General features: G+C 54.2%; 2 protein-coding genes across 4 annotated transcripts in view; one reads left to right on the top strand and one right to left on the bottom strand.

Moving 5' to 3' along the window:
- The first annotated feature begins 236 nt into the window (after window positions 1–236).
- Window positions 237–20,606, top strand: PRPF40B (pre-mRNA processing factor 40 homolog B). Of its 3 annotated transcripts, none has more exons than XM_052641075.1 (26): window positions 237–386; window positions 6,522–6,602; window positions 7,450–7,593; window positions 7,931–7,996; window positions 8,676–8,703; window positions 8,929–8,954; window positions 9,089–9,199; window positions 9,492–9,612; window positions 9,696–9,720; window positions 9,949–10,149; window positions 10,369–10,498; window positions 10,582–10,646; window positions 11,174–11,338; window positions 11,439–11,547; window positions 11,905–12,055; window positions 12,764–12,897; window positions 13,555–13,669; window positions 13,818–13,909; window positions 17,918–18,034; window positions 18,232–18,369; window positions 18,582–18,677; window positions 18,920–19,006; window positions 19,219–19,396; window positions 19,642–19,703; window positions 19,825–19,968; window positions 20,059–20,606. In XM_052641075.1, exons 1-26 carry the CDS (start codon window positions 384–386, stop codon window positions 20,149–20,151), a joined length of 2,682 nt encoding a protein of 893 aa, XP_052497035.1. In that variant the 5' UTR covers window positions 237–383; the 3' UTR covers window positions 20,152–20,606. The 3 variants fall into 3 exon arrangements, with proteins under 3 accessions (XP_052497035.1, XP_052497034.1, XP_052497036.1); XM_052641074.1 differs by having other exon boundaries at window positions 18,920–19,018; XM_052641076.1 differs by lacking the exons at window positions 19,642–19,703; window positions 19,825–19,968; window positions 20,059–20,606 and adding an exon at window positions 19,509–19,611 and having other exon boundaries at window positions 18,920–19,018.
- A 534-nt stretch (window positions 20,607–21,140) lies between these two features.
- Window positions 21,141–26,959, bottom strand: part of FMNL3 (formin like 3) — a 52,350-nt gene continuing 46,531 nt past the window's right edge. The window contains exons 17-27 of the mRNA XM_052639416.1: window positions 26,608–26,810; window positions 25,588–25,822; window positions 25,379–25,447; window positions 25,188–25,268; window positions 24,955–25,084; window positions 24,226–24,386; window positions 23,825–23,926; window positions 23,356–23,448; window positions 22,958–23,081; window positions 22,714–22,830; window positions 21,141–22,041 (exon numbers count right to left, since the gene is read on the bottom strand). Of these exons, the coding sequence (XP_052495376.1) occupies window positions 22,739–22,830; window positions 22,958–23,081; window positions 23,356–23,448; window positions 23,825–23,926; window positions 24,226–24,386; window positions 24,955–25,084; window positions 25,188–25,268; window positions 25,379–25,447; window positions 25,588–25,822; window positions 26,608–26,810 (1,290 nt within the window). The 3' untranslated portion in view covers window positions 21,141–22,041; window positions 22,714–22,738. The remainder of the gene's footprint in view (window positions 22,042–22,713; window positions 22,831–22,957; window positions 23,082–23,355; window positions 23,449–23,824; window positions 23,927–24,225; window positions 24,387–24,954; window positions 25,085–25,187; window positions 25,269–25,378; window positions 25,448–25,587; window positions 25,823–26,607; window positions 26,811–26,959) is intronic.

Below are 26,959 nucleotides of genomic sequence, written 5' to 3'. Positions count from 1 at the left end.
TGGAGGCCTGCCGGCAGGGCGGAAAAGCAGGGGAGTAGCGGGCGCGTGCTCAGGGGTCCAGCTCCGCGTTCAGGCCGCAAGCTGCAGGCCTGTGTCGGCCCTCGTCCAGTCAGAACCCGGAGCAGGCGTGCCCCGCCCCCAGTAGGCGGACCCCGGAGCCGGCGGCGCGGGGGCGGGGCCTGGCTCTCCGCGCCGGGGGCGGGGCCGGACCCGGGCTCTCCGGGCCGGTGGAGGATCCGGCTGGTCGGTGGGAGCGACCGGAGCCCCGGCCACCAAGGGGTGCGACCCCCCACTGGCCCCGCCTTCCCGGCTGCGGTCGGCCAATCAGAGCGGCTTTTACTGGCGGGTGGGCCGAGCCGGCCCAGCTGCTCCGAGGCTCTGGCATGGTAACGTCCCCGCGCGGGGGTGGCGGGGCCCGGGGCGGTCCCACAGCGCCCCCGGCGGCCCGGGCCGGGGCCAGGGGGGCAGGGAGGCCGCCAGGGGTACCCGGGACCCCGGGGCAGAGCGAGGGGAACGAGGGGTTAGGGAGAGGAGCCCAGGAGGGGGGAGGGGGCGGGGATTTGGGGGGGAAGGGGCGGGGGAGGCCATGATGGAGGATGGCGGGGGGGTGGGGGTGTTGAGGAGAACTGGAGTTGCGGGACTGGGTGAGGAAGGGGAAAGGATGAAGTGAAGGGTGCGTTTGTGGAGAAAGGTCGGGAAAGAACAGAAGGGCGAGAGACGTGGGAACCGTGGGTCTAGGGGAAAGGCGGGGGGCACAGTTTCCCCTCCTGGGATGTTTGGCGTGCGACAGGCCCCTTCCTCAGACTCACTGCTTGCTCCCTTTGGAAGCCCTGGATGCCCCCTTAAGACCTCTTGAGACTCCGTCCTTCGTTTCCCCGCACAGTCTCCTGATGTGAGGAGGGGGTATTGTCTCCTGAGGGAAGAGACATTTCTGACCCCCACCCAGTGCTGGGTAGTCCAAGAAACAGGGAGAGCAGAAGCCCCTTTGTCCCAACCCTGGCTCTGCCAAGACAGTCTGTAACAACTGTGTGACCTTGGGCAAGTCACTCACTACCTTTCTTTGGGCCTAAGATTTCCCATCGATTAAAAAAAAAAAGGAGGATGCATAAGAAGGATATCCCAGATCTCTTTCTGCTCTTAAAATGGGGAGGTGCTTGAGGAGAGAGTTCAGGAGAATGGGTTCTAGGACGTGGGGAAGCAGAGGAAAGAAGGATGAAGAGGCTAGGCCTTCAGCTGGGGCCGCAGAAAATCCCCAGAGACGTGAGGGGAGGGTAGGCACAAAGCAAGGCTGGGGCAGGCTAGCCAGCGCCTCTGGAATCCTGTTGGGATTGATTGGAGGACTGTAAATAAGGAAGAGGTTGAGACTGAACCCAAGAAGGATGAAGACCAGAAGTAACATTCTGTTCATCAGGAGAGTGGTGAGGTGATGGCAGGATTAGAAGCAATGGAAAATATTTTCTAATATTTTGGGGAAGCAGAAAGAATAATAAGGCTGGTACAGGGGAATGGGGACTAGGATGGCCTCGAAAACAGGGAGGGAGTGGCTGGTGCTGTTTGGGGCAGCTAAAGAAGGGCAGCTGGTGGATGTAGACCACAGGGGAATCAGCTGGTCTCTCAGCCTCCCTAATACTTTCTTTTTGATGATTGCTGCCTCTTTCTGAAAGGTGTGCCTCCCCAGTCTTCATTTTCCAGCATAGATCCCTTTAGTCGGAGCAGGCCAACCTTGGGATCACCTGACTGAGGATTTCAGGATTGTTTGAGAATTGGGGTAAAAAGAAAACAGGGGAATGAATTTGAATGTGAGAAATGCCTGTGGTACCATCATCCTTGCTTTGTGGAGCAGTTGAAAGCTTAGTCTTCTTCCCGGTCAGACTGCTTGGATTCCAAACTTGCCCCTGCCATTTAATCTTTTGGAACCATGGTCAAGTTACTTGATCTCTTTGAACCTCAGTTTCTTTATCTGTAAAATAGGGATGATAACCTCTAAGGATTAAATGACTGTTTGTCATGGTATCTGGCTCATAATAAGCACTCAGTAAATATTAGCAATTAGGTGGTGGTGTTTTTTTCCCCCTCCTTCCCTTCTGTGTCTCTCCAGTCTTCTCCTTTTCTCCTTTTGTTGTTTTTTTTTTCTGAATCTTCAGTTCTGAGATGTCCCCCACGAGTGAATGCTGAGAAGAATTGATTGTAAGGGGGTGGGGAGGAACCCTTCAGCTGGCCCAGGTGAACACATGATGATCAGATGGTTGATTATCACTTCATTGTGCGTCCCCACCCACAAATGTGTTTTTGTTCCAGGGAAGACACATGATCTGTTTCTCTTTCAGCCCCCTTTCCTATATCGTTTTCTCACACAAATTACTTCTTCAGAGTCTCACCCAGAAGTGTAATAAGACTTGAAGTTATATAGGCACTGCATCAAGTGAGATAGGGGCAGGGATGTTTCAGGAAAGAAAGTATACAGGTTGCACAGGGGAGACTCAAGGAAAGGAAGGCTGTGAATGTTTCACAGTAATTTATGTTCATACCATTGCTCTCTCTGTGGAAACTGTCCAAAACAGGCTAGTGTCTGGATCCTGGCCAGGGGTCTCCATTCCGTTAAAGATGGTCATATAGAGTTAGTTTTTAAAAATTGTTTAGGTTTTCCCATGCTAGTATTTGATTCTAGTTCACTTTCCCCAGACACACAGACCTCTGCCAAACTGCTTATCTCTCCGTCACAGTCAGCTTTTACCCAAAGAGTTTATACAGATGTACCTGGGTACATACACACACATTTGTCTGTTTTAGGATATTCCAGTATGCAAAAATAAAGTTAGGGATGAGTCTGCATTTTGTGACAACACTTTGTATACAGGGCCCTGCCTTGACATTGAGAAGGGACTTAAAAGGAGAAAACTCAATCCCTAAACGTGGGGAAACCCCCACCTGAGTAGCAAGACATGCAGTCCCATGGGAAACACCCAGCAGACATCCATAGAGTAGCGTGTCACTCTGTGCAAAGTAATGCAGTATTTATTCTGAGGGGACTGAGGTAGGAGGGTGTATGTGTGGAGGATAATCATAAAGGCCCTGAAGGAGGTGAATATCGGATCATCTTGAACAAAATAAGAGACAAAGCAGAATAAAAGAAAGACATGGAGTAATCTAATATTTTCTGTGCAAAGTGGCAAAGGGAAGCCATGAATCAGGGTGAGCCAGAAGAATGTGGGATGGGTCTTGTTTAAAGGCTTTGAATGTCCGATGAGAGATTCTGTAGGGTGGGCAATGGGCAGCCACCACTGGTCTCCTAGCAAGAAAATGTTGCACTTCTTGGTTTAACCATGTGGGTCGCAGAGAATATGCTAGAGTGAAAAAACAGACCTGCTGCTTGTAAGGATTGTGTTTTTAAGGGAGTAGGCCTGGAGGGCAGATTGAAGCCAGCCCTGGGACCCATTATTCCCCCTTTTTTCATCTGAGAAAAAATGCCTAGGGTAGTTGCCAGTCTTCTCCAGCTCTGACATTCTGTGTTCCCTAAATAACTGCTAGACCTTACTGATGGCTTTGTTTTGTGAACCTGCCAAGACCATTCAGTCATTAAGTTAAGAAATAATAGCATGTACTATGAGCCAGCGGTGGTGGTGAAGAAATTACAATGGGCACAGGGTTCTGGGATGAGCAAAAACAAAGTCCTTGCCCCTTAAAGTTTCTAGCCTAGGCTGGAAACTGGAGGTATCACATATTTCTTTGATTCTAAGACTCACATCTTAACATTTCTGAAGTCAAGATGTATCTTAAGATCAGTGGTGAAAGTTGCTCAGTTATGCCCAACTCTGTGACCCTGTGGACTGTAGCCTAGCAAGCTCCTCTGTCCATGGCATTCTGCAGGCGAGAATACTGGAGTGGATTGCCATGCCCTTCTCCAGGGGATCTTTCCAACCCAGGGATTGAACCTGGGTCTCCCGCATTACAGGCAGATTCTTTACCATCTGAGCCACCAGGGAAGCCCCAGATCAGTGGAGTATGGTAATTTGGCAGCATTTGTTTTTTATTAGTGCCACATAATAATACAATCAGATACAAACCGATACAATTTGTATCAGTTGTACAAATAACTAAAATTCCAGTGACTAATTGCTGAAGGGGAAGGTACATGGTGTATGAGTGTGTAAAAGAGGGCTCTGACTAGTCTGCTGGGTTGGAGAAAGCCGTTCATGAAGAAATGATGATGACCAGATCTAAAGGTTATGGAGGTGGGGTGTGTGGGGTTGGAGGGAACATTGCCCCAGGCAGAGGTGGGTGTCTTAGTTGGGAGGACTGCAAGAAGGAGCTCAACATGGATAAGGAAGGCAAGGCAGTTGGGGAGCAAACCTGCCACAGCCTCCCAAGCCCTGGACGTGGGTTTGGGGACAGTGGGAAGCCATTAGAGTTTAAGCAGAGGAGTAACGTAGCCTGCGGTTGGAGTGGATGTGGGAAGACCAGTCAGGAGGCCACTGAAGTAGGTCAGATTTTTTTTTTTTAAGTTGTAGGGTTGGAGGAGGAAACAGAAATAGATGGATTCGGGAAATCTTTAGGAGGTAAAATTAACTGGACTCATTGATGTATTCACAAGAAAGAGGGAGGCATGGTGAGTGGCTCACAAATTTCTATCTTGGACAACTGTGCGGATGGTGACATAGTCTCTGAGATGGGTGATCGTAGAGCCTGGTAGGACCCAGAGATGGTTATGTAGCTTCTGGGAGGCTGGACCCTGAGGCAGGTTGGGTGGGAAAGTGTGGCGGAGAGCTGGATTTCATCCTGAGTTGATTTGTTTCTGACTTACCGTGCAAAAGGAGGTTTCATGGGGCGGAGCAGGTCTGAATACAGGACTTAGAGAGGCTGAACCCCAAGGAAAGGTAATTTAAGTTGGAGTAGTTTGACTTACCCCCTCTCTTAGGACAAGATAAGCAGAGGGAAGGAAGGACAGATGTTGCTGAAGTAGAGAGTAGAAGCATTGTTAAATACTGAGTCTTCCCAACATAGGGATAATTGGGAAAGTCGGGAAATTGGGCGGCAGTGAGCCAGCTCCCACCTTTACCTGGAACTCCTCCTCACCACCACACTCCCAGCACCTTCCAAGCAAGGAGGAAGGACAGAGCCTTTAAGCTGCATTTCGGTGCCCCAGGTTACTTAAAAACTGGTTTTGAATGGGTGAATATAGCTACATTCAAAGCTACAGAGGCAGACAGAGTTCTTTCTACCTGCGTCCTCATTCTCATTTCTTGTGTCATCTCTTGTTTCTGATTTTCATGCAGGTAATAAAACTTTGCTGCACTTTGCTTTTTTTCCCCACTTGTTTATGTATCTTCCAGATTATTATCGAGACAGTGAGCCTCTTCATTCTTTTTATGACTGCATAGTAGTTCATCTTATGTTTGTGTAAAATTTTATAGTTCCTTACTTAGGGATATTTAGGCTGATTATAGTCTTCTGGTTTTATAAATAATGCTGCTCTGAAAATCTTGTACACACATGTAGGGCTATATCTATAGGATGAATTTTTAGAGCCATAAGATTATATATAAATAGGATTTGTTCCTTCATTTGTTTATTCATTCACTTTATATTTGTTGAGTACCTATTATGTGCCAGACGCTGTGGCAGGTACCAGGAATTCAGCTTTCAACAACTCAGATATGATCTCTGCCCCCATGGAATATGTATAATATGTGTAAGGGGAAGCACATATCCAATCCAACATAATTACAAAATTGTATACGTGAGGAAACTAAAAAGAGGATCAGAACAAATTGGAGGTGCTTTAAATAGAGTCAGGAAGGCTTCTTAGAGCAAGTGATATTTCAGCTGAGAACTAAAAGATGAGATGTGGCTAGCCATTGGGTGTAGGACAGGGAGACCTAGGCTATTCAAAGCCGCCTCCACTGGGATGAATCTAGGAGAGGCACAGGCCGCTATCTGCTATCTCCATGGGGGCTGGGATGCCGAGCTAAAGGGGGGAATGGGAATGGGGGTGTCAAGGAGAGTGAATAAAGGTGAGGCCAGTTAGGGGAGGGGGCTGGGGGTAGTACTTAGGGAGGACTAATGATTGTGTTTAGAGGGCTTTGGGTTGAGTCTCTGTACTGGGTGAATTCAGGAAGGCGAACAGGAAAAGAGGCCACTTCCTCCCTGAATGGGAATGAGAGACCTCTGACTGATTTGAGGGAAGCACAGCCTTGCCCACAGGCGGGAGGGTGGATGAAAAGCCTTGGAAAGAGTTGATCTGTGCCTGTAATAGAACCTCCTCCATCTTTTCTTGGCTTGGGCAAAATGGAAACTTCCAGACTACAGATGACTTTGATGGGGCTCAGCCAGCTGACTCTGGACTGGCAAAGGAAAGAACAGATCTATCGAGGGCTCAGAGTGGGGATGGGCAGGAAACTGGGCTTTGAAACTCTTCCTCTGAACTTTGTGCTCCTTTTTCATCCTCACCCCTCTGCTTCTCTTCTACAAAAGCCCATCTCTTTGCCCATCCGGGGTTCTATGACTTTTCTCTCCCTCAACAGTCGGTTCCCGATTCTGGTCCCCGGCCCCCAGCAGCGCCTGCCCCCTTCCCACCGGGGCCCCCCATGATGCCACCACCCTTCGTAAGTTTTATGTCTTTCCCTGGGCTTGGCTTTTCCAGCCTGCACCCCCAACTTCCCAGTCCCCAGCACTGCTATATCGCCAGCACAGTTTTTGTGTAATGCCCCCTTCCTGTTGCCCTTGGATGAGGGATGGTTTTGCTTTGGTCCATAAAGTTGACAGTTCTCCCTTTGTCTTTTTGTCCTTGGGACACACGGGGGCTGGGGGAAGACGTGAACGGGAAAAGACCCTCTTAAGTGTGAGGGCAGGGTGGGGCTCTCTTTCTCTTTCACTGCTCCTTGTCTGTATTCTTTTTTGTTCCTCCCCCAACATGGCTTGTGGGATCTCAGTTCCCCAACCAGGGACTGAACCCACGCCCTTGGCAGTGAAAGCTTGGAGTCCTAACCACTGGACTGCCAGGAAACTCCCCTTGTCTATATTTTTTAAATACGCCATGAAGTCAGGCTGGAATAGCAACCGGTGGTCATCAAGTTGGGGAAAAAGGGATAGGAGGCAGAGGACTGGGAGATTGGGGACTGGACACCTGCCTCTGGCCCTGCATCTGAAAGGCCTCTCTGGAGAGAGTCGCTTAAGTGGTGGAGCCTTCCAGTCGCAGTCTGGTGGCAGTTCAATTTCTCTTTCCCCTCTCCCCTGCCTCTCAAGAAGCCGTTTGCTTGCCTCTTAGACCCAGAGGACCCCTGTTATCAGTCTCAGTGGGGAGGAGGGAGGCAGTTTGATGCCTCTCAAACTGAAACTTTGAACTGTCTCAGAGCCAGTGTGGAGGGTTGGGTGGGAGATGAGTGGCTGTTTCCTGACAGGGGCAGAGCAGTGTCTCCTCTGCTCAGGGTCTCTTCCTTTCCTCGTTTCCAGATGCCTCCTCCAGGAATCCCCCCACCTTTTCCTCCAATGGGGCTCCCTCCCATGAGTCAGAGACCACCAGCCATCCCCCCCATGCCACCTGGCATCATGCCCCCAATGCTCCCACCAATGGGGGCACCACCACCACTCACACAGGTAATCTCCTCCCCTGCTCCAGGGCCTCAGAAAACCCTATCATTTCAGTTGCAGGTAGAGATGAAGGTGGATATCTGAACTGAACTTGAGAATCTGGGGAGGGAGGGAGGGAGGGAGGGAGGGAGGGAAGGAAGGAAGGAAGGAAGAGAGGTGGGGCTAGGCCCACGTGAATTTGTCTGCTGAGTGGCTAGAGGCCACTCTGAGGCTCAGCTGAGCGCCCAGAGCCCAGTGAGTGCTCTTGTGAGGGTCATGGCCCCGGCAGGATCTCTCAGAACTCTGCGTGGCCTGTGTTTGCCTTCACCTCAGTAGCTGGTTTTTGTCTCCTTTGTGTCCATAGATACCAGGAATGGTACCTCCCATGATGCCAGGAATGCTGATGCCAGCAGTGCCTGTCACCGCAGCGGTAAGCACTCTGGGGGCAGGAAGTGGGCTCTGCGTGCAGCCCAGTGGGTCTGACTTGGCGTACAGGGATGCGGCCTCCGTTCTTTCCCTCTTCTCATCACATCCACCCTTGGCCCCGCTGCACTTCCCACGCTGAGTCCTTCTTCCAGCCACGAACTCAGCTCTTCTAGTTTCTCACTCGTCCCAAAAGGCACAGACATCCTCTCATTATCCCCCTGCTATGCCCAGTTCCCTTAAGGAACACCTTCACTCCAGACACTGATCACTCTCACAGAGTTAGCACTGTGGACACGTGAATACAATTTCCTCTTCGCATCTTCTTTGTCTCCGGAGGAAGCGGCAGTACCTGGAGATCTCACTACACCTTCTTGTGCTGCTGTTCAGCGTAGTAGAGTTGGGTAGGATGTGGCAATTGGTACTTTCTGTGGAAGAGGTGGGCCATGAAGTCTCACTCAACAGAATACTCTCACTTGAAAAAAGGAGCTGCCGTGCAGTTTCTTCCTGGGGTCCTAGAGCCATGGTCCCGGAGGGTGGGGGAAGCTTGTTAGGGAGCAGAGATCCCTGGGAGCAGGACACATGGATCCTGGCCTGGCCTGGCCTGCTTCTTCATCCCCCATGGCCTGGGTCTTGGGGGCCACTGGGCTTGGCCCCAACCCTTCCCCCTCCTCTTTCTTCGGCAGACGGCTCCGGGTGCGGACACCGCCAGCTGTGAGTCTTCTGGGGGTCTGCTCCCCCCAGGCTCGGAGGTTGGGGGGGAGAGGGGACCATGGACTAGGGCCCACCCTGGATCATGCCTGTTGGGGTGCCAGGGATCCTGGGATGTGATGGGGCCAGGGGAGATTTACTGGGGATGGAGTGTAAGGGAGGAACAGCTGGGGATCAGATAAGGGTTGGAACAAGGACTTAATAGGTTTCCTTTGGCTTCTTTTCTAGCTGCTGTGGCTGGGACAGGCCCTCCGGTAAGTTCTTTCCACTCAGGTCTCTGGGTAGAAAGGCTGAAAGGGAGGTGCTAATGGTTAAATTTGGGGGGTGAGGAGGATAAGCTTTGGGAAAGGAGCCTTGACCACCATTCTCTGCACCCTCCCTCCCCTAGAGGGCCCTATGGAGTGAGCATGTGGCCCCTGATGGGCGCCTCTACTACTACAATGCTGATGACAAGCAGTCCGTGTGGGAGAAGCCCAGCGTGCTCAAGTCCAAGGCAGAGGTCCTGAGTGGGGCTTTCTGGCCCTTTTTTTCAGCTGCCCTGACCCTTCCAAGTCCTTGGCCTCCCTTGAGTCTCTAACCATACTCATGGTTCCTCTAATCCTAAGATCCCTGACCGTTCCCCAGCCTTCCTAGGATCTCAAGAAGTCCACCTTCCCTCATCTTGAGCCAGGCCAGGTGGTAGCTAAACACTTCTGTGTACTCCCCTCACTGGTTCCCCTCACTTAGCTCCCCGAACTGTGGCTGGCAGGTATGCCCAGCCCACTGAAGTTCCCTGGCCCATCCTCTTACAGCTCCTGCTGTCCCAATGTCCCTGGAAAGAGTACAAGTCGGACACAGGCAAACCTTACTACTACAACAATCAGAGTAAGGAGTCCCGCTGGACCCGGCCCAAGGACCTGGATGACCTGGAGGGTGAGGAGGGGGTGGGCCCAAGCAGGGGCTCGGGGGCGTGACTCTGTGCTACCCTCTAACCACGTTATCCTTTCCTGTTGCAGCTCTAGTCAAACAAGAGGCTGCAGGGTAAGTGACTTGCTTGTCTTGCCTGCCCGTCCACCCATACGTGGGGCCTCCTGAGGGGTGGGAGTGGCCTCTAACCATGATCTGTAATCTGTGAGAGGAAGAGCCAGCTCTCATCTCCTTGTGGAGTGGTCTGCTCTGGCCCTAGCCCTTTGCAGGATAGAGACCAGTCAGCCCCTGAGCACCTCTGTCTTTGCACTGCTGGACACTGCCCTTCCGACCCACCTGCAGGAAACAGCAGCAGCCACAGACACTACAGCCACAGCCTCCTCAGCCTCAGCCCGATCCCCCACCTGCGCCGCCCGGCCCCACCTTGCTGCCCACAGGCCTCCTAGAACCTGAGCCGGGCGGGAGTGAAGATTGCACCGTGTCAGAGGCTGCCCAGCCCCCAGAACAGGGGTTCCTGCAGCAGCCAGAGGAGGGCCCCGGCAGGTGAGGGCTGCCCCCCATGCATTCTAGACCTCAGGCTCCCGCCTGGGTTCAACCCTTGACCTCTGTCAGGTTTCTTGGGAAAGGGGTGAAGATCTGGGCATGGCCTCTAATGAGTAGAAAAGGACTTCCCTGGGGAGCAAAGGGGTGTCCTGATCACACAGGGCACTGAAAACTATAGGGACTTGGGGACACTGTGGCTGAGTTCCTTTTGTCCCCCAGTTCTGCTGGACAGCATCAGCCACCACAGCAAGAGGAAGAAGAATCAAAACCAGAGCCGGAGAGATCTGGCCTCAGTTGGAGCAACCGGGAGAAGGCAAAGCAGGCCTTCAAGGAGCTGCTGAGGGACAAGGTGCTGAGGGTGGGGCTCCCAGGGTAGCCCTGGAGGGGGCTGAAGGTGGGCAGGGCCCATGACCCCTGCCTGCTCCATTCCAGGCTGTCCCCTCCAATGCTTCGTGGGAACAGGCCATGAAGATGGTGGTCACTGACCCCCGTTACAGGTAGGCCTGGGCAGGCCCTGGAGACATTGTTCATGAGGGTGGCTGATCCACGGGTTTCCTAAGAAACCCTGAGGGGGTCAGAGTGAAGAGAGTGATAGATAGGTGAGCGTGCTGGGGAAGAGAAGCTGAAGAGCCTCCAGGAGAAGGAGGGGAAGGGAATCATTCAATAAATGCTTGTTGAATTGAATTGATTTGAATTGAATTAATTGGGGAAAGAGGGGTTGGATAGGGCAGAGGCCTGACTGCAACTTGAGAGCCCATAGCAAAAGGGCTCGGTATTAATAGTGTCTTAAGAGCCCTGTCTTGTTCCCTCACTGTTTGCCACCCCTCCCCACATCCCAGAGACCAAGCTATCTTGCTTCCCTGTGCCCTTGGGGCCCCTGCAGCCCACTGTGCCCATGCGTGGCCACTTCAGTCAGTTCTGTGAGACCCATTCCCAGTGTGCCATGACCCTGCTTTGTGGGCTCTGCACTGTGGTTCAAGCTGACTCCTCTATCCCCACCCAACTCCCACCCTGTCCACCCTAGTGCCTTGCCCAAACTGAGTGAGAAAAAGCAGGCATTCAATGCCTACAAAGCGCAGCGGGAGAAGGAAGAGAAGGAAGAGGCCCGGCTAAGAGCCAAGGAGGCCAAGCAGACCTTGCAGCATTTCCTGGAGCAGCATGAACGCATGACCTCCACCACTCGCTACCGGTCAGGGGGCCAGGCTGGGCTGGGGCCTGCGAACCCTGAGACCCCCATAGGCCCAGGCTCTGTTCTCTGCCTACCTTCTCACAGCCCATATGCTCCACAGGCGGGCAGAACAGACCTTTGGGGAGCTGGAGGTCTGGGCTGTGGTCCCTGAGAGGGATCGAAAAGAGGTTTATGATGATGTCCTCTTCTTCCTGGCCAAGAAGGAGAAGGTAACAGCTACTGGGCTGGATCCATCAGCCCTAGTCTCATTAAGGCCTTCCATGTCTTAGCTTCCTTGTGGGCCCGCCCATTCACTTGCTGCCCCAGGGTCCCAGCTTCTTACTCAGAAGCTGGTATGGCACATCCCCAGTTCATGCTCTGGGCCTACAGCTTGGTCTGGGAGGACAGGAAGGTCTCTGAGGGTGTGGTCTGTAACCTGTGCTCCTTCCCCTTTCTGGAGTCAGAAAGGCCTTGAGTCTGGCCATTCCAGAGTTCCCAAGCCACCTGCCTTTACCTAGGTCCTCTGCCCAGGCCCACTTGTATAGCTCTGCCCTGCCCTGCCTCACCCTGACCCCATGGCTCCCTAGGAACAAGCCAAGCAGCTGCGGCGCCGCAACATCCAGGCCCTGAAGAGCATCCTAGATGGGATGAGTAGTGTCAACTTCCAAACCACATGGTCCCAGGCCCAGCAGTACCTCATGGATAACCCCAGCTTTGCTCAGGACCATCAGCTACAGAGTAAGCCTGGGTCTCCACTCCCTTCTCTCCCTTCCTTTTTCCTTCCTGACCCCCAGCACCTGCCTCACACCATTCCCCCTGCACCTCCTGCCCCTTTGGACATCTAGGAGTCCCTCACATTTAGTCCAGAACCTCTCTGGACTTGAGATCACAGGATGGATGCTTCAGGACACCTCTCCCTCTAGGGTCTATAGTTAACCTGGATATTATGTGTTCTTTGGGAAAGAGCACTGGGATAGGAATAATATTTGAAGATGACTTTTATAGCTCATGTGAATATGGTTTTAAATCAACTTGGTATGGTGGGCCATAAATGGTCACACACGTGGCAATCAGCTGCTGTTGGCCTGTCATCACTTGCAGTGTCTTCTGATATTCACCTTCTGAGGTTATATCAAAGCCTGGTTGATTCCCAGTCCAATATAAACTAAAACCTTAGATTCTGAGATAACGGATTTCATATAATTACTTCTAGTAACCAAATTCACAAGAGCTGAATGCTTCTGTATAATACTTCATATAATCACTGAACCCTTTTCATGAACCATCATTCCAATAGCCTCTCCCAGGAGCCCCTACTCCCTTCTCCCCACCACCCTGGATGTCCCCAACACCTGCAGGAGTAGCATCTTAGAAGCTCTGGGGGTGCTGGGACTGAGAGGGTGTTTCCCTGGTGTGGTGCCTGCTGAGCCTCCTCTCTGTGGTTAGACATGGACAAGGAAGATGCGCTGATCTGCTTTGAGGAGCACATCCGAGCTTTGGAGAGGGAGGAGGAGGAGGAGCGAGAGCGAGCCCGACTTCGGGAGCGGCGCCAGCAGCGCAAGAACCGGGAGGCCTTCCAGGTATCTTTGCTGCCCTCCGGATCGGAACTCAGCTCTGCCCCGGACAGTCTCCTCTTCACCCACATGCTGGCTTCTCTCGGCCAGGCCCATGTTCTCCATGTGCCCAGCCTGTCCTCGCTCCATGAGGGCTCTCTGTGCCTGCAGTTTTGTTCCTCCTGGGGCCCCTCAACTCTGGGCCAGCTCCTCTAGACTAGGTGTGCGTGCCACCCGGAAACTGCCAGCAGATGGTGCCCTAAAAGCAAGCCTTGGCAGCTTGGCCAGGTTTATTTCCCTTCACTGGGGAGCCAGACAGGCATAGCTAGTTCATCCCCATCTTGGAGGTGGCCCTGGTGGTGGTGGTGGAGGGGGTTACTTGGCTGTAACACATGGGGAAGTGTGGGAGTTATGGGAAGGTAATGCTGCAGGCACATTTCTGTTTCTTTGCCTCCCAGTCCGGCTTATTCTCATGTGGAGTCTGTCCCTTTCTGTTTTACAGTCTCTGTTCATATTGCTCTCTGCCTCCCCATCTGTAACTTTTCATCTCTGCCTCCCTTGCCTGCATTTCCTCAGTCTGGTTGTTCCTGCCTCTCCCTGCCATCTCTCCTCTCCCCGCCCAGGCTTTGACTTTGCCTCCCTCCCTCTCTCACCCTCCCTGTAACTGGCCTCTTCCCTGCTTAGACCTTCCTGGATGAGCTGCACGAGACAGGGCAGCTGCACTCCATGTCCACCTGGATGGAGCTGTACCCAGCGGTCAGCACTGATATCCGCTTTGCCAACATGCTGGGCCAGCCGGGTAAGGCAGCCGGGCTCTCCCTTCTCTGGCCTGGCTTCCTGCCCTGCCAGTCTCTCTGCACTCCCACTCCCTGGTCCTGTCCTCAACCCCACCCTCAGGCCTCGGGAAGCTGCCGCCCGCCAGGCCCCCCTCCCTCCCTCCCCCGCAGGCTCCACCCCTCTGGACTTGTTCAAGTTCTATGTGGAGGAGTTGAAGGCGCGGTTCCATGATGAGAAGAAGATCATAAAGGACATCCTTAAGGTGAGGGAGGCCTGGGGCTGTGGATGGATGCAGGCTGGGTGCAGGGCTTGCTCCCAGGACAGGGCTCCCTGATAAATCCTGTTTTGTGGGAGCATTGCCACTCAGTTCAGGAGATAGCTATTGTGATCCTTTCTTTATACAGAAATGAACAAGATACAATTTCTGCCTAGAAGGAGCTCAGGGTCTAATAGGAAGAGAGACATGGCAATTAGATAGATATTACAGAGGGGCAAGGGTTATTATTACAGAGATGAGAATCAGAAGAATTGCCATTTGAACTGCACACCTCTAAGAATGAGGAGCTGGGGGAGGATGGAGGCCCGGGATGTAGGGTGCCGCAGGAGTGAAGAGGAGCAGGAAGCACAACTAGTCATAAGCTAGTTGCCCACAAGTATTTTCCTTCTGCCTGTACATTGTTTTAGAAAAACCTGGAATTTGTTGCTAACATTTTAAAATCAAGAGATTACAATTAAAATCTGGATCTTTAGCATCTCTTGGGAATTTGGATTATCTAGCAGCACTAGGCTGGCTTTGCGAAGCATTCAGTGGGCTAAAGCTGAGATACCACGGCCTTTTAGAAGGGGCATATCCTCCTTATCTGTCCTCACTCCTCCCTGTCACGTCTGTAACACGAGAGCAAAGTCACCTACAATTTACCATCTCCATGCTGGAGAGTTCCTCAATATTCATGTCTATCAAGGAGGGAAAAGTGAGTGATGGACTGAGAGAGCCCTGTGTTTCAGGAAAAGATAACAAAGAGAAGCATATTTCTTTGTGGAAGTGAAGACCCTTCTCATGAGTTTCGGGGAGCAGTGTGCACCGTGGTTAGGAGCAAGACTGTGAAGGCCAACTGTGGGGTTGAAAGTCCATCTTAACCACTTACAAGTTTTGTGACCTTGAGCAGATTGCTTAATCTTTCTGAGCATGTTTCCTCATCTGAAAAGTGGGGAATATTCCCCCAGACTTCACCTGATTACCAGCAGGAGTAACTTGGTACCCGAGATGAAGAAGGTCTGAGAATAAAGCTAGGAATGTCTCGCTGCACACACATTTAAGTCCCGTGTTTTGCCTTAAAATTCATGCAGGTGCTGTACTTTAATACCATAACACGTATCTGTTAATATAAAGTTAATATTTTAAAATTACTTACCATCAGATAATATATATTGTATTGTCCTGTGGCTTCCTCTATTTCTGTATACCTCAGTTGGGAAGGAGAGCCCTACGTATAAAATTCTTTGAATGCTAAAATAAGGAAATTGGATTTTTATCGTGTAAGTAACCGGAGGCGGGGAATGATGTCTTGGAAAAGCCCCAGTGGTGGTGTAGAGCCATGCCCGCAGCCAGAGTATTTGTATGCACAGGGATGGAGTGGTAGAAGACAGGACTTGAAGCCTCAGGACACAAAAAGTGATAGTGGCAAGTGATTCAGATCAATTCTGAGCTTGAGACTTCTGACTCACCTCTAGACTGCTCCCTTGCTGTTGGGGCCCTTGGGAGAAAAGTCTGGGCAGCCGTGGGCTCGAGGCAGGGTTTGAAGTGTGGGGGGTGAGCAGAGAGACCAGGCAGGAGCTGCTGCATGGTCTAGGTGAGGATGGCCGGTGAGCACAGCTGAGGTGCTCCAGTTGTTTCTGAAACTCCCTAGGTCAGCTCACAGGGGCCTTGGGACAAGCTGGAGGGGGTGGGGTGGAGGGGACTTCTTGCTCCTTCCTCTATTTTCAAGTGTAACTGCTTGTTTCTCTTATGGAATGAGGGTTCTACTTAAGATTTTTATTTTAAAAAAAAGCATCTGCTGATTTTAAGAAAGTGTTTCAAACCAGTAGGCTAGTCACTCAGAAGTAGAATTGACACATTTTTTTTCCTGTGTGAAATTGAGGGAAGGAAGGAGTGAGTCGGAGATAGCAGGGGTGGATTGATGGTAAGGATTAAGCAGGAAGAACAGGGCTGGAGAAAACAGCAATTCCATTTGGGAAATTGTTCTCATAAAGCAACTGGGGGCAGAGAGGAATAAAGCAAATACCATATTTTAAATATGATAATCGCATAGGGTAGAAATATCTAATCCGGGAAGAGTTAAATTTTATTGGACAGTTAACTTTTAACCCCTGAGTGGCTGGTACTGCTGACAGGCTTGTAGCCCTATCCTTGCTGAAGCCTGTCTCTCCACACCTCCTGAGGACAGTCTTTGGTCAGTTCCCCTTCCTGTTGCCCCCTTTTGGGCTCCTGCCTCTGGAAGGCAGGCAGAACCCAGGGCTCCCTGAGGCCATCTACCCGCCAGGCAGACTGTGGACTGTGGTGACCCTCCACATCCCATAGGGTAATGCAGAGCCCTGAACTCGGGACAGCTGAAAGCCAGAAGATCTGGGCCCACCCATGGGAGTGGAGTGTGGGGTGGGGGCTCCCAGAAAATGAGTTATCTTGGGATCTGCTGAACTTGAAGTGTCTGTGAAGTACCCTGTCTAGAATGGGTCTGAAAGTCAGGAGAGAGGTGAGGGGTGAGATTGCTAGGAACAGTGTGGAACAGGCACATACAAACGAGAGGTGGTAAAAGGGGCCAGAGACAGGTGGGGACCCCGGAGAAGGAAGGACTGCAGAAGTGAACAGAGGCGAGAAGAGTGAGGACTGAGAAGGGTCGCTGGAGTTCTTAGGACACGAGCAGCCTCTAGGAGAACCATGAAGAGGGTAGAGTGAGTGCGGCACAGGCTTTAGTTATACAACTCCTGGCTGTTTATTGGTTGAGACCTCTGCAAGTTACATAATGTCTCTGAGCCTCAGTTTCTTCATCTGTAAAATGAGGATAATATAAATGCAAGGTCATGAAATTAAATGATAACGTTTGTAGTATCTTGCTCATTAGTAGGCTTAATAAATGTTTTCCTTTGTACTACATTTAAAGATTGTGAAACAGAGGGACAGAAGCAGAGGTTATTAGCTTGAGGAAGGTGAGAGCAGGGTGGAATTCCAGGCTAAGTGAGGTGCGTACCTGACGGAAGGAGCCAGTAAAGAGGCGAGATAGAAGTCTGCAGTTCCCTAAGCGAGAGATTGTCTGAGGAGAAGAGCTGGAGAGCATGGGCTAAGGCAGCCCTCTTGGAAGCAGCAGGAAGAGTATGCCTCTGCCATCAGCAGGGGGCCAGAGCAGGTTCCAGATGAGCAGAGGTAGTAGAAGGGAACCTGGGCCTCTGCCTCAGACCTCACGCTCCAGTGGCTCCACTTTCCACTGAGTCGTCTCGGGCCAAGTGAGACAGCTCCTACAGCCTGCTCACTGGGGTGTGGTGAGGCTTAGAAGCACAGCGCCTAGTCCATGGTGCTTTATAGGGTGACGTGTTCTTAATAATGGGGAGTTGTACAGCTGGTGGCCTTTTATTTTTCCCATGGATAAAGTGATTGTGGGTGTAGTGCTTAAAAGTAGGGGCTTCATCGTTAGAAAGACCTGGGGTAGAATTCTTGTCCAGCCATATGTTAGCCTTGAAGACCTTGGGCAGATACTCTAGTTTCTCTCAACCTTGGTTTCTTCTTCCACATAAAATTAGGACCTGTGCTTTAGTTCAGATACGTGAGGATCAAATGAGATAATGTGTGTGAGGCACTCAGCATGGTACCTGGTACATAGTAAGCCCTCAATAAATACAGCCGTAGATGCTGACCAAGAAAGAATACAGGGAACTTACGACCCAGCAATGGCTCAAGCTTAAGCCAAAGGGACAAAGAATCAGTTGTGAGAAACACAGGCATCTATCAGACGGAGAACATGTACCTTGAACACCTACCCGTGATCCAACCCCCCTAGTTCCCTGTGACAGCTAAGCCAAGGGCGGGTATGGGAGGTTTGTCAGATGGTGGAGGACTTGAATGACTTGGTCTCCGAAGTGCATCCCCATCCTGTGGATCCCTTCCGGGGGAGGGGGCTACTTGAGCATCTGTAGTCTGACCCGTGCCTGCCCTGGAGGCAGCCAACTTCAGGTTCAGGCCTGTGGTGCCCCCCTGCTTCATGCGCTGCTGTGCCCACAGGACCGGGGCTTCTGCGTGGAGGTGAACACAGCCTTCGAGGACTTCGCCCACGTCATAAGCTTTGACAAGAGGGCTGCTGCGCTGGATGCAGGCAACATCAAGCTGACTTTCAATAGTGTGAGGGGCCGCGCGGGGTGGGGCTGTAGCCAGGGCTCCGTTCTTGAGCTCGTCCCTCGCTCTGGTTCTGTTCCTTCTCTCTCACCGCCCCAGTGTGACTCTGCCCCCAGTCCAGGAGTGATAGTAGGAGCTCAGACCCTAGCTTCCCACACACCCCTCCTCCTGAGTGACCCTGCCCTGCATCCTTTCACCCTCAGCTGCTGGAGAAAGCAGAGGCGCGTGAGAGAGAGCGGGAGAAGGAGGAGGCCCGGCGGCTGCGGCGCAGGGAAGCTGCCTTCCGAAGCATGCTGAGGCAGGCTGTGCCTGCTCTGGAGCTGGGCACGGCCTGGGAAGAGGTCAGGACTGCAGCCTGGCATCAAACACCACCCCCTCAGTCCTGAGGGCAGCAGTGCTTCTCCACCACTGGGGGCCCACCCCAGTCGTAGCACAGCTCGGGGCCAGCTTCGGCGCCCTTCCTTCCTTCCTCTGCCCCAGCCCTGCCCTGTGCTCACGGCGGCCTCCATGTTGTGCTGGGGCTGGTCTGATCAGCAGTGCTCTCCTGTTCAAGGTCCGTGAGCGCTTTGTGTGCGACTCAGCCTTTGAGCAGATCACCCTGGAGTCGGAGCGGATCCGGCTCTTTCGGGAGTTCCTGCAGGTACTGGAGGTGAGGCAGAGCTTCTGGTCCTGTCTGCCCCAGGCTGGTGAACACATGGAGCTAGCTTAACAGTAGCCTCAGTAACCTCTCAGCCCCAGGCTCTCCTTTCCCGGACAACTAAGGGGAGGTCTCATGGTGCCCTGGATACACCCGAGGCCCTAGCCTGAGGAGGCAGCAAAACCTCTGGGACACAGGGTCCTTCCTCGGGCTAACCTTGGCGCCTTCCTCACCCACCCTTCTGCCTCCACCAGACGGAATGCCAGCACCTCCACAGCAAAGGCCGGAAACACGGCAGAAAGGGCAAGAAGCACCATCGCAAGCGTTCCCACTCGCCTTCAGTGAGTTGGCGGGTAGGAAGGATGTGGGGTGAGGCTGGACTACCTGGGGGAAATAAGAACCACTTCTCTTGATTTCCCCATGTATCACCTACCCTGGAGGGAGACTGGGCAATCCCTTTGGTCTTGGATCTTCCTGTCCCCAGCTCCCAGACTCAAGGGCTTCTGGAGCCCAGCGCCCTTCTGTGCTGACTTGTATCTGCTCATCTACCTAGGGCTCTGAGTCAGGAGACGAGGAGCTGCCCCCGCCCTCTCTCCGGCCCCCCAAGCGGAGGCGACGGAACCCCTCGGAGTCGGGCTCTGAGCCCTCTTCCTCACTTGATTCTGTTGAAAGTGGGGGTGCTGCCCTTGGAGGACGGGGTTCCCCCTCCTCTCGCCTTCTCCTCGGATCAGGTAAGTAGTTGGGAGCTGGAGGGGAGGCCTTAGGGGAGCCCCACCCCTAAGGGTGGAGGTGGTGGGCAGGGCTGCACCTGTCAGAGAGTAAGAACTTCCCATCCCTGCCCAGGCGGGAAGCGGAGAGAAGGAAGGAGGACTGGACTGAGACTTCCTCAGACAGGTCCCTGCCTGTGAAGAATACAGAGAAAAGGATGAGGCCTCCCTTTTCCCGTGGGACTTAGTGGGGATTTTTCCATCTCCAGATCATGGTCTTCGGAAAGCCAAGAAACCAAAAAAGAAAACTAAGAAGAGAAGACACAAGTCGGTGCGTAGAGATGGAACTTGCGTCCAAGGCTCTGCTATTTTATGAGATATCTTCATGTCTTCACCCGCCTCCCGGGCCGTCCTCCACAGGAACTGAGGAGGCGGGCTCTGGGCTCTTACAGAACAGTCCTGAGAGCGAGACAGACCCTGAGGAGAAAGCTGCCAAGGAGAGTGATGAGAAAGAACCAGAACAAGACAAGGACAGGGACCTCCGACGGGCAGAGCTCCCTAATCGCTCCCCAGCCTTTGGAATCAAAAAGGAGAAGGTGAGAGGCAGGCACCTGGCCCCCACCCGGTCAGCGCTCTGCGCAGGCCCTCGGGGAAGCCGTGGGTGAGCTGTGCCTTTACTCCACCAGACGGGCTGGGACACGTCGGAAAGCGAGCTGAGCGAGGGTGAGCTGGAAAGACGGCGGCGGACGCTCTTGCAGCAGCTGGACGACCACCAGTGACCTGATGCCACCGTGCCTCGGGTCTGCATGAGGCTGTGGCTGAGTTCACCCTCGCTGTCTGCCCCAGACTTCATCCTTAGTTGGGTCTGTGTCCACCTTTTCTCAAGTATCCCCAACCCCAACCCACCATTTCTGGCATCTCCCAAGGTGCCTGTTGTGGTCAAGGGTCCCCTCAACTTCCCGGACAACTAGTGCAGTCCTTGCCCTCAGTCTCAGACCAGCGATTGTGGTGAAGGCCATGTGGGCGGGTGGTGCCAGGGATAAAATGTGAGAAGGGGCTCCCAGAACAAGTGGCAGGCTGGTGGACACAGCCTGGGTGGCAGGGCCGGGTCCTTAGCCGCTAGCATCAGGGCCTGCTTCCACCTCCCGAGGCCTTGGGGCTCCACCACTCCTTCCTCCAGCCCTGGGGCCCACTGTATGTGTGTTTTGTTTTGGTTTTGTTTTTTAAATGACAATATTTATAACGTGGCCAGTGGCTCTTTTGTCTTGTCCGTGGGCTTGGTATCAGGGGCAGGCTGGGGACCAGACAGGTACACGCGTGGCCAGCAGGGGGCACTGGTGCCTCATGGGTGGCCTGCCTCCCTTTGTGAGGTTGGAGCCCATCTAAACAGGTTCTCCTTGCCCAGGCTTCTGCAGTCACCTCCCCCAAGCATGGCAGCTTGGCCCAGCCTCCTGTCTGTCTCTGTGGCTTGCTGCTGCTTAGTCATGTCAGTCGTGTCCAATTCTGTGCGACCCTATGGACTGCAGCCTGCCAGGGTCCTCTGTCCATGGGCTTCTCCAGGCAAGAATACTGGAGTGGGTTGCCATGCCCTTCTCCAGGGGATCTTCCCCACCCAGGGACTGAACCTACATCTCCTGCATTGCAGGCAGATTCTTTACCGCTGAACCACCAGGGAAGCCCCCCTGTGGCTTAGGTCAGCCTAAATGGCCAATGTAGCCCCTATGCTCAGAAAAAGGAGACAGAGTCAGGCCTGGTATTTCAAGCCTTTGTTGAGAGAAGGAAGGTTTGGGGTTTATGTACAAGAAAGAAGAAATGGTACATGTACAAAAAGGAGTGGGCCCCTGTGTTCCCTTCAGGTACTGAGAAGAAACTGGCAGGGGATGGAGAAAACAGCTGAGACCACCATGACCCTGCCCCCTGCCAGCAAAACCTAGCTGGGGAAAAGTGAGGATGCTGTTGGCACCTCCTTTCTCTTGCTGTCTCCAGGTTGGGGAAGAGGAAACGACCCCTCTGCTCACACTGGCAAGGAGAGTCAACCTTGACTGCAAAGGGCCACGGGCAGGGAGCGTGGATTCGCTCCTCCCCTTATCACTAGGGCACAGCTGGGCGGGCCCAGGCTTAGGAGAGCCTTGCTCCCAGTAGAAGGAGATCTGAGGCTGGCAGGGTCCAGGGCTCGCTAAGCTTGGACACTCCTAGATCACAGCTGACCACTGGGACTCACAAAGCAAAGGGAAAAAAGAAGGGATAATTGCTTTCTCTTCTCTTCCCTCTGGCTCTAGTGACGGCGGGCCTAGGTGCCTGAGGCCTAGCTTAAAGCTGGAAATGGTTTTTCTAGCCCTGAGCTGGCTCTTGAGGAAATGAAGTTGAAGACCTTGGGAGCAAAGTGCAGTGCTGGAAGTGCCAGGCCCTGAAAGACCCAGTGCCCACAGAGGCAGCAGGCAAGCTCCAGCTTTGAGAGCTGGGATGGACTGAGAGCAGCATAGCCCTCTGCTGGGCCCTTGGGCAGTGCCAGGGCTTCAGGTGCACTGGTTGGACTTGGAGGACTCCGAGGGTTGAAGTGCTTCTGCTTCGAGGAGGGTCTCAGTGGGGGCCTGGAGCCCGAGGGGGGCCAGCAGGCGGTGCAGCACTCCTGGCTGGAGGGCGAACGACGAGGGGCTGCTGGTGGAGGCCTGTCGGGAAGACAAGAGGCCTGTGAACAGGCAGGGAGGCTGGGCCAGGCCCACCTTCTGTAGGCCCAGCCCCACAGGCAGGTCTAGCAAAGAGCCAGCCGTGAGGCTAATGAGTCAGATTAAAAGAGGCTGGAGTGGACAGTCAGGGTGGACTCTGCATGTTCAGAACAACAGGCAGGGGTACTAGAGGTCACTAGGGAATGGCAGAAACAAGGTGGACTCAGCAAGAGCTAGAACCTGGGAAGAGACCCCAGGCAGACTGGGTATCAGGAAACAGGTTAAGCGTCATCTGATGTCCCTGGGCAGAAGCCACTGCCAGAGCTCATTTGAGGAGGCAAGGACAACGGACACCCAGGCCCAGGACTAGAGCTGCTCAGCCTCAGTAATCAGAGGTGGCGCCTGGTCCTGCCTATTTGGGCAGCTCCCTACCCCTTGGGTCTTAGTAGAAGCCAGGACAGCATTAGTGGGAGAGCACCACTTCCCTGAGGGTACATGCAGGGGATCAGTCATGCTTCTCAGAGCACGGGGCATGCAAGGGAAGAAGTATGTGTCCCCCGTCACCACGAGGCTGCCAGAGGATGGTTCCAAATCATGCAGGAGAGGAGGTGCCTGTGGGTCCCAGCAGGAGTGCTGGGAGGTGGGCATGCAGAGGGCAGCTGTGGTGCCCAGTACCTGTCAAGGGCCCCAGCCTTGGGGGTTAACAGTTTGACTCATCATGGTGGGCTGCATCACAGAAGAAGCGTGAGCCCCGCTTGGCAGTACGGGCCGTGAAAGGGACACTCTTCAGCACTGTGGCCCAGGAGAGAGACACAGTGGTCAGGCCCCATGGGGGTGGGGTGGGAGGAGGCCCAAAGGGCTATGGGAGGGGTGTGGGAGCCACTCAGCGGCCAGGCACCAGGGAGGGCAAAGGGCCCACCTGTGATGATGTCCTCAATGGTACCATCCTTCCCCTCGTAAACAGGCCGGTGCTCCTTGGCTTGGCGCCGCCTCAACTCTGCAATCAGCTCCTGCTGCTGCCACTTGTTCCGCTGAGATGGGGTCTAGGGCCGAGCATTTGAAGGGGAAGGGAGTCAGCACTAACCCTCCACGGGGCTGGTTCCTGCTCAGGATGCACTCAGACCCTGGAGTGCCCTGGATTGTGCTTACCAGCACCCCCGCCCCCATGGCTGGGAGTCCCCTCTCACAGACCCTCTCCCCAGCCTGTGGACTCCAGCATCAGGCCCTCTGGGTGGTCTTGGGGCTCCAGCTCTCTGCTCCACCCTCCCCCTAAGCCTCTGCCCTGTTCTCCAGGCCCCAGCTCTTGGTCCCACCCACCTTGGCATCCAGTTTCTTGGCTTCCTGAGCCAGCTGCTTCTCCCGCATTACCTCCTCCTGCTTCTTGCGGGCTTCGTTCTCTTGTTCTGCTTCCTAAGAACCATGAAAGATGGTGTGTGTGTTGAGGATGGTGTGTGTGTTTAAGGATGGTGTGTGTGTGTGCTGAGGCTCACACAGGCTATGAGGGGAGGAGCTGACATTGAGGGTGGAGAGTGGGTGTCAGTGGGACCAGCAACCCCAGGTGGCCACCCTCTGGAGGGGTACTTCCTGCCCCAAACAATGACAGGAAGGGCCTGGGCCCCCACCCTGCCCACCAGTTCACAGCTAAGAGGCCTGTGGCCAGCTTCCATCGATCCCTCCCAGGACTCAGGAGGAGAAGAAAAAGGCCCAGACTTGAAGCCCAGCCCTCTCTACCCGTACCCAATTTCTCTGAGCCAGACTCCTCTTTAAAAACCTCTCTTCTACTCACCTTGTAAGAACGAATGAATCGGACAAACACTGGGAAGAATACAGAAGGAGGTGTGGTCTTGGGACTCTCGCCGAAGTAGCGTACTACCGCGTTGTAGGCTTCCTGGGGAAGGGGTGGGCAGAAGGGGTCAGCCCGGCGGGGAAGGGGAAGTCCAGCTCCCACCAGGGACCAGCCAGGACCAAGGAGAGGCAACAGCGGCCCCCACAGCCCCTGTGGGAGGGAAAAGAACAAGGGGCTCCCAGAGCCCCCTGGAGTGCATGTCTCCAGAGGCACCTGCCTGCCACCCACAGTGCCAGCCCCTGCCCCCAAATCAGCCAGCCAGCTGCCTGACGAAAGTTCTCCAAGCCAAGGACCGGAACCACGCCCCCCAGAGGGGCATGGTGCCTCCACCCTGTGCTCACCTCGGCTGTCTTGGCGTCACGCTGGAGCTTGTCCAGTTTGCCTTCGTTGGTGCTAAGGAAGTTGCGCAGGACGCTGTTGTCATGTATGCTGCATTCCCGCCGGATCAGCTCCATGCCCCGGCCCAGCTCCTTCACGTCCAGCAGCACGTTCTCCAGGGACACTGTGGTCACCAGAGCCCGGACTGAGGACTACAGCCCTCCCCGCAGCAGAGACTAGCTTGGTTCCTCACGCCCTGCTTCCAGAGCTCCCACATGGATGGAGAGGGGCACACCAAGCTAGCCAGGCTCTTACAGGGGCCAAGGAGAAGGAGTGGAGGCTGTGGGCTCGTGACCCTCCAGATAGCCAAGGAAGGTGAGCCAGAGACTGCTGGGCTCCAACAGAGAGCTGCCCCAGGCCTGCCCTGGTTTCATGAGGGGGACAAAAATAACAGCGACCCTATGTCTGTGGGGGGCTTCACACACATCACAGAGGCACGCAGGCTCCAGGGCCAGCCTGTGGGGGCAAAGAGCCGTGGCTGCCTTTCTCTACCAGCTCCCATAGCACCCGGGTGGGGCGAGGGGCCTGTAGGAAGGCTCTCTCTGGGGTGGCCCCTGCCCATAGCCCCAGCGGAAAGCTTCGAAGTATCAGAAAGAAAAGCCAGAAAGGCACCCAAGCGTTCTTCTCCTCATAGCTTCTGGGGATTGTCCTGGGCTGGACACAAGGGTGGGCTCGCCCGGCCGGGCTCTCACCTGCAGCAGCTTTCTCCACAAAGTGCAGCTCATGCCAAAAGTTAGCCAGGTCTGGGTACTTCTCCTTCACCGTCAGGGCGATGAAATGAAGCAGGGTCATCTTCCTGTCAGTGGACTTGGTGTCCAGCAGCTGGTCGAGGGGGGCAAAGGGCAACGCAACAGGTCTGAACACCTGGGTTCCACAGCTGCTGCCGCTCAAGCTCCCTGGCTCCGTGTCGCCCCTACCCTCTTACCAGATCCAGGCTCTGGAGCTTGAAGCCATACACAGCTCCCCGCTTGCTGCTGTTCATGTAGTTCCCCAGCGCAAGTATGATCTGTCCAGAGGTGCACCAGAGGAACTCAGGGCAGGCCCTCCTCTCTGTACAGCTCCAGCCCCACCCAGGACCTGGGGACCACCCACACCCACATCCACAACCTCCCCCACCTCCAACATCTGCTTCAGCTTCTGGGAAGACTTGACAGAGGCAGAGGCGGCAATGATAGCGTTGAGTTGCTGGAAGGCAAGAGGAAGAACTAAGTAATCCCACGCCAGGGCGGGATGATGTCAGAGCAGGGCCAGCAGGGAAGGGGGCCAGCAGGTCAGGAGTTGGGGGGGTGCGCCGCAGACCACCAGGATTCAGGGGAGAGCCGTACCGGCGTGAGCATCTGCAGGTTGTCCTGGAAGTTGCCCAGGAAGGCCATGCCAGCCATTCGCTGGGTCAGCCGCTCCACCTTGCTGAAGAGCAGCATGAAGCGGTCCTCAGCCGTCAGTTCCTCCAGCGGCTGCCTCTCCCGCTCGTACTGCCGCAGCAGCTTCACTTCCGCCTCCGTGGGCAGGAAGCGCATCAGGCACTCCACGAAGTCGACGGGCAGTGTCTGGAGGTCAAACCTGTGTAGGAGGGAGGAACCACCTCGGGTCTTGCCTTTGCCCACAGTACCTGTCATCCCTTCATTATCCAGTTCCTACAAGGACGGAGAGCGGGGTCTTGAGCAGCACACATCCAGAGGCAGAGGACTCACTGCCTCACCACCAGTAACTCCAGTACTGATGTTACTCAGCACCAGTAAAAGTCCTAGGGGCACAGTCCATTCTTGTTTAAGAACCCTTCAATACCTTCCCTCTGCAGCTAAGAAGTTTTAGCTCCCAGATGTGGCTTGGGAGGCCCAGCCTGCAAGACTTCTGCTCGCCTCTCTGCTCTGTCTCTTTGGCTCCCCTCCTTCCACTGAAGCCAGAGTCAATTTTCAGTATCCAGGGTGCCATGCCTCCCCCTCCAGACCCCAACCTACACTTCATATACATATACATCCTTCAGGTCGCAAGTGAGACATTGCCGCCTCTAGGAAGGCTTTCCTGATCACCAAGCTCAGTTACCTGGCCCTCGCTGTTCTCCCAAAGCCTCCTGTACCTCCATCATCTTGGTGGCTACCACCCAGTGTTACTGGACTGTTCCTACTGGACTGCGAGCTCCCTGAGGGAAGGTCTGGGTTGACTCCCCTGCACTTCATACAGTGTCTGGCACACAGCACAGATGCAGTAAGTTCTGGCCAAGCCACTGGATGACTGAGGGAGTTCTGTCGATACCCTGGAATCCAGGGAAGGCTGGGGTCCCAGGTGGAGATCCTAAGTGGGTTACCAACAGCAGGGGGCCAGGGAAAGTTCAGTGGGAGCCTCACGTGTGGATGGCCCTGCAGATCTCCTCAGCTGAGCGGCCAGCCTTGCGTAGGGTGATGGCCAGGTTCTTGGCACGATTGGCTTCCAACAGGGTCACCTTGCTGGCAGCCTTTTGTGCTGTCTTGTTCTTGGAGCAGATGAGATCAAGGGCAGGGCCCTGGGCCTTTGTCTTGAACAGTTCTTCAAACTTGTCCAGGTCCAGGTCCTGGCAGGAGTCACAAGAGGGTAAGTGCTGTGGTCTCACCCTCAGGAGGGCCCCTGGCAGCATACCAGCACTGGCTCAGCTCTGGTGCCCCAAGGGTGAGCCTGGGGGTTCCTCCAAGGCCAGGAGATCTAGCCTGAAGGACAACCTAG

The sequence above is a fragment of the Budorcas taxicolor genome, chromosome 5 (assembly GCF_023091745.1).
Source record: "Budorcas taxicolor isolate Tak-1 chromosome 5, Takin1.1, whole genome shotgun sequence".
NCBI lineage: Eukaryota > Metazoa > Chordata > Mammalia > Artiodactyla > Bovidae > Budorcas > Budorcas taxicolor.
Note: the sequence above shows the minus strand (reverse complement) of the source record. Positions and strands in the feature narration are given on the sequence as shown.

What these genes read in the sequence shown, in the direction of transcription:
- PRPF40B (XM_052641074.1), top strand. An exon ending in CGCCTTCAGTGAGTTGGCGG is followed by an intron (nt 19,019 to 19,218) that starts GTAGGAAGGATG and finishes TCATCTACCTAG; the next exon opens with GGCTCTGAGTCAGGAGACGA. An exon ending in AGAAGAGAAGACACAAGTCG is followed by an intron (nt 19,704 to 19,824) that starts GTGCGTAGAGAT and finishes GGGCTCTTACAG; the next exon opens with AACAGTCCTGAGAGCGAGAC.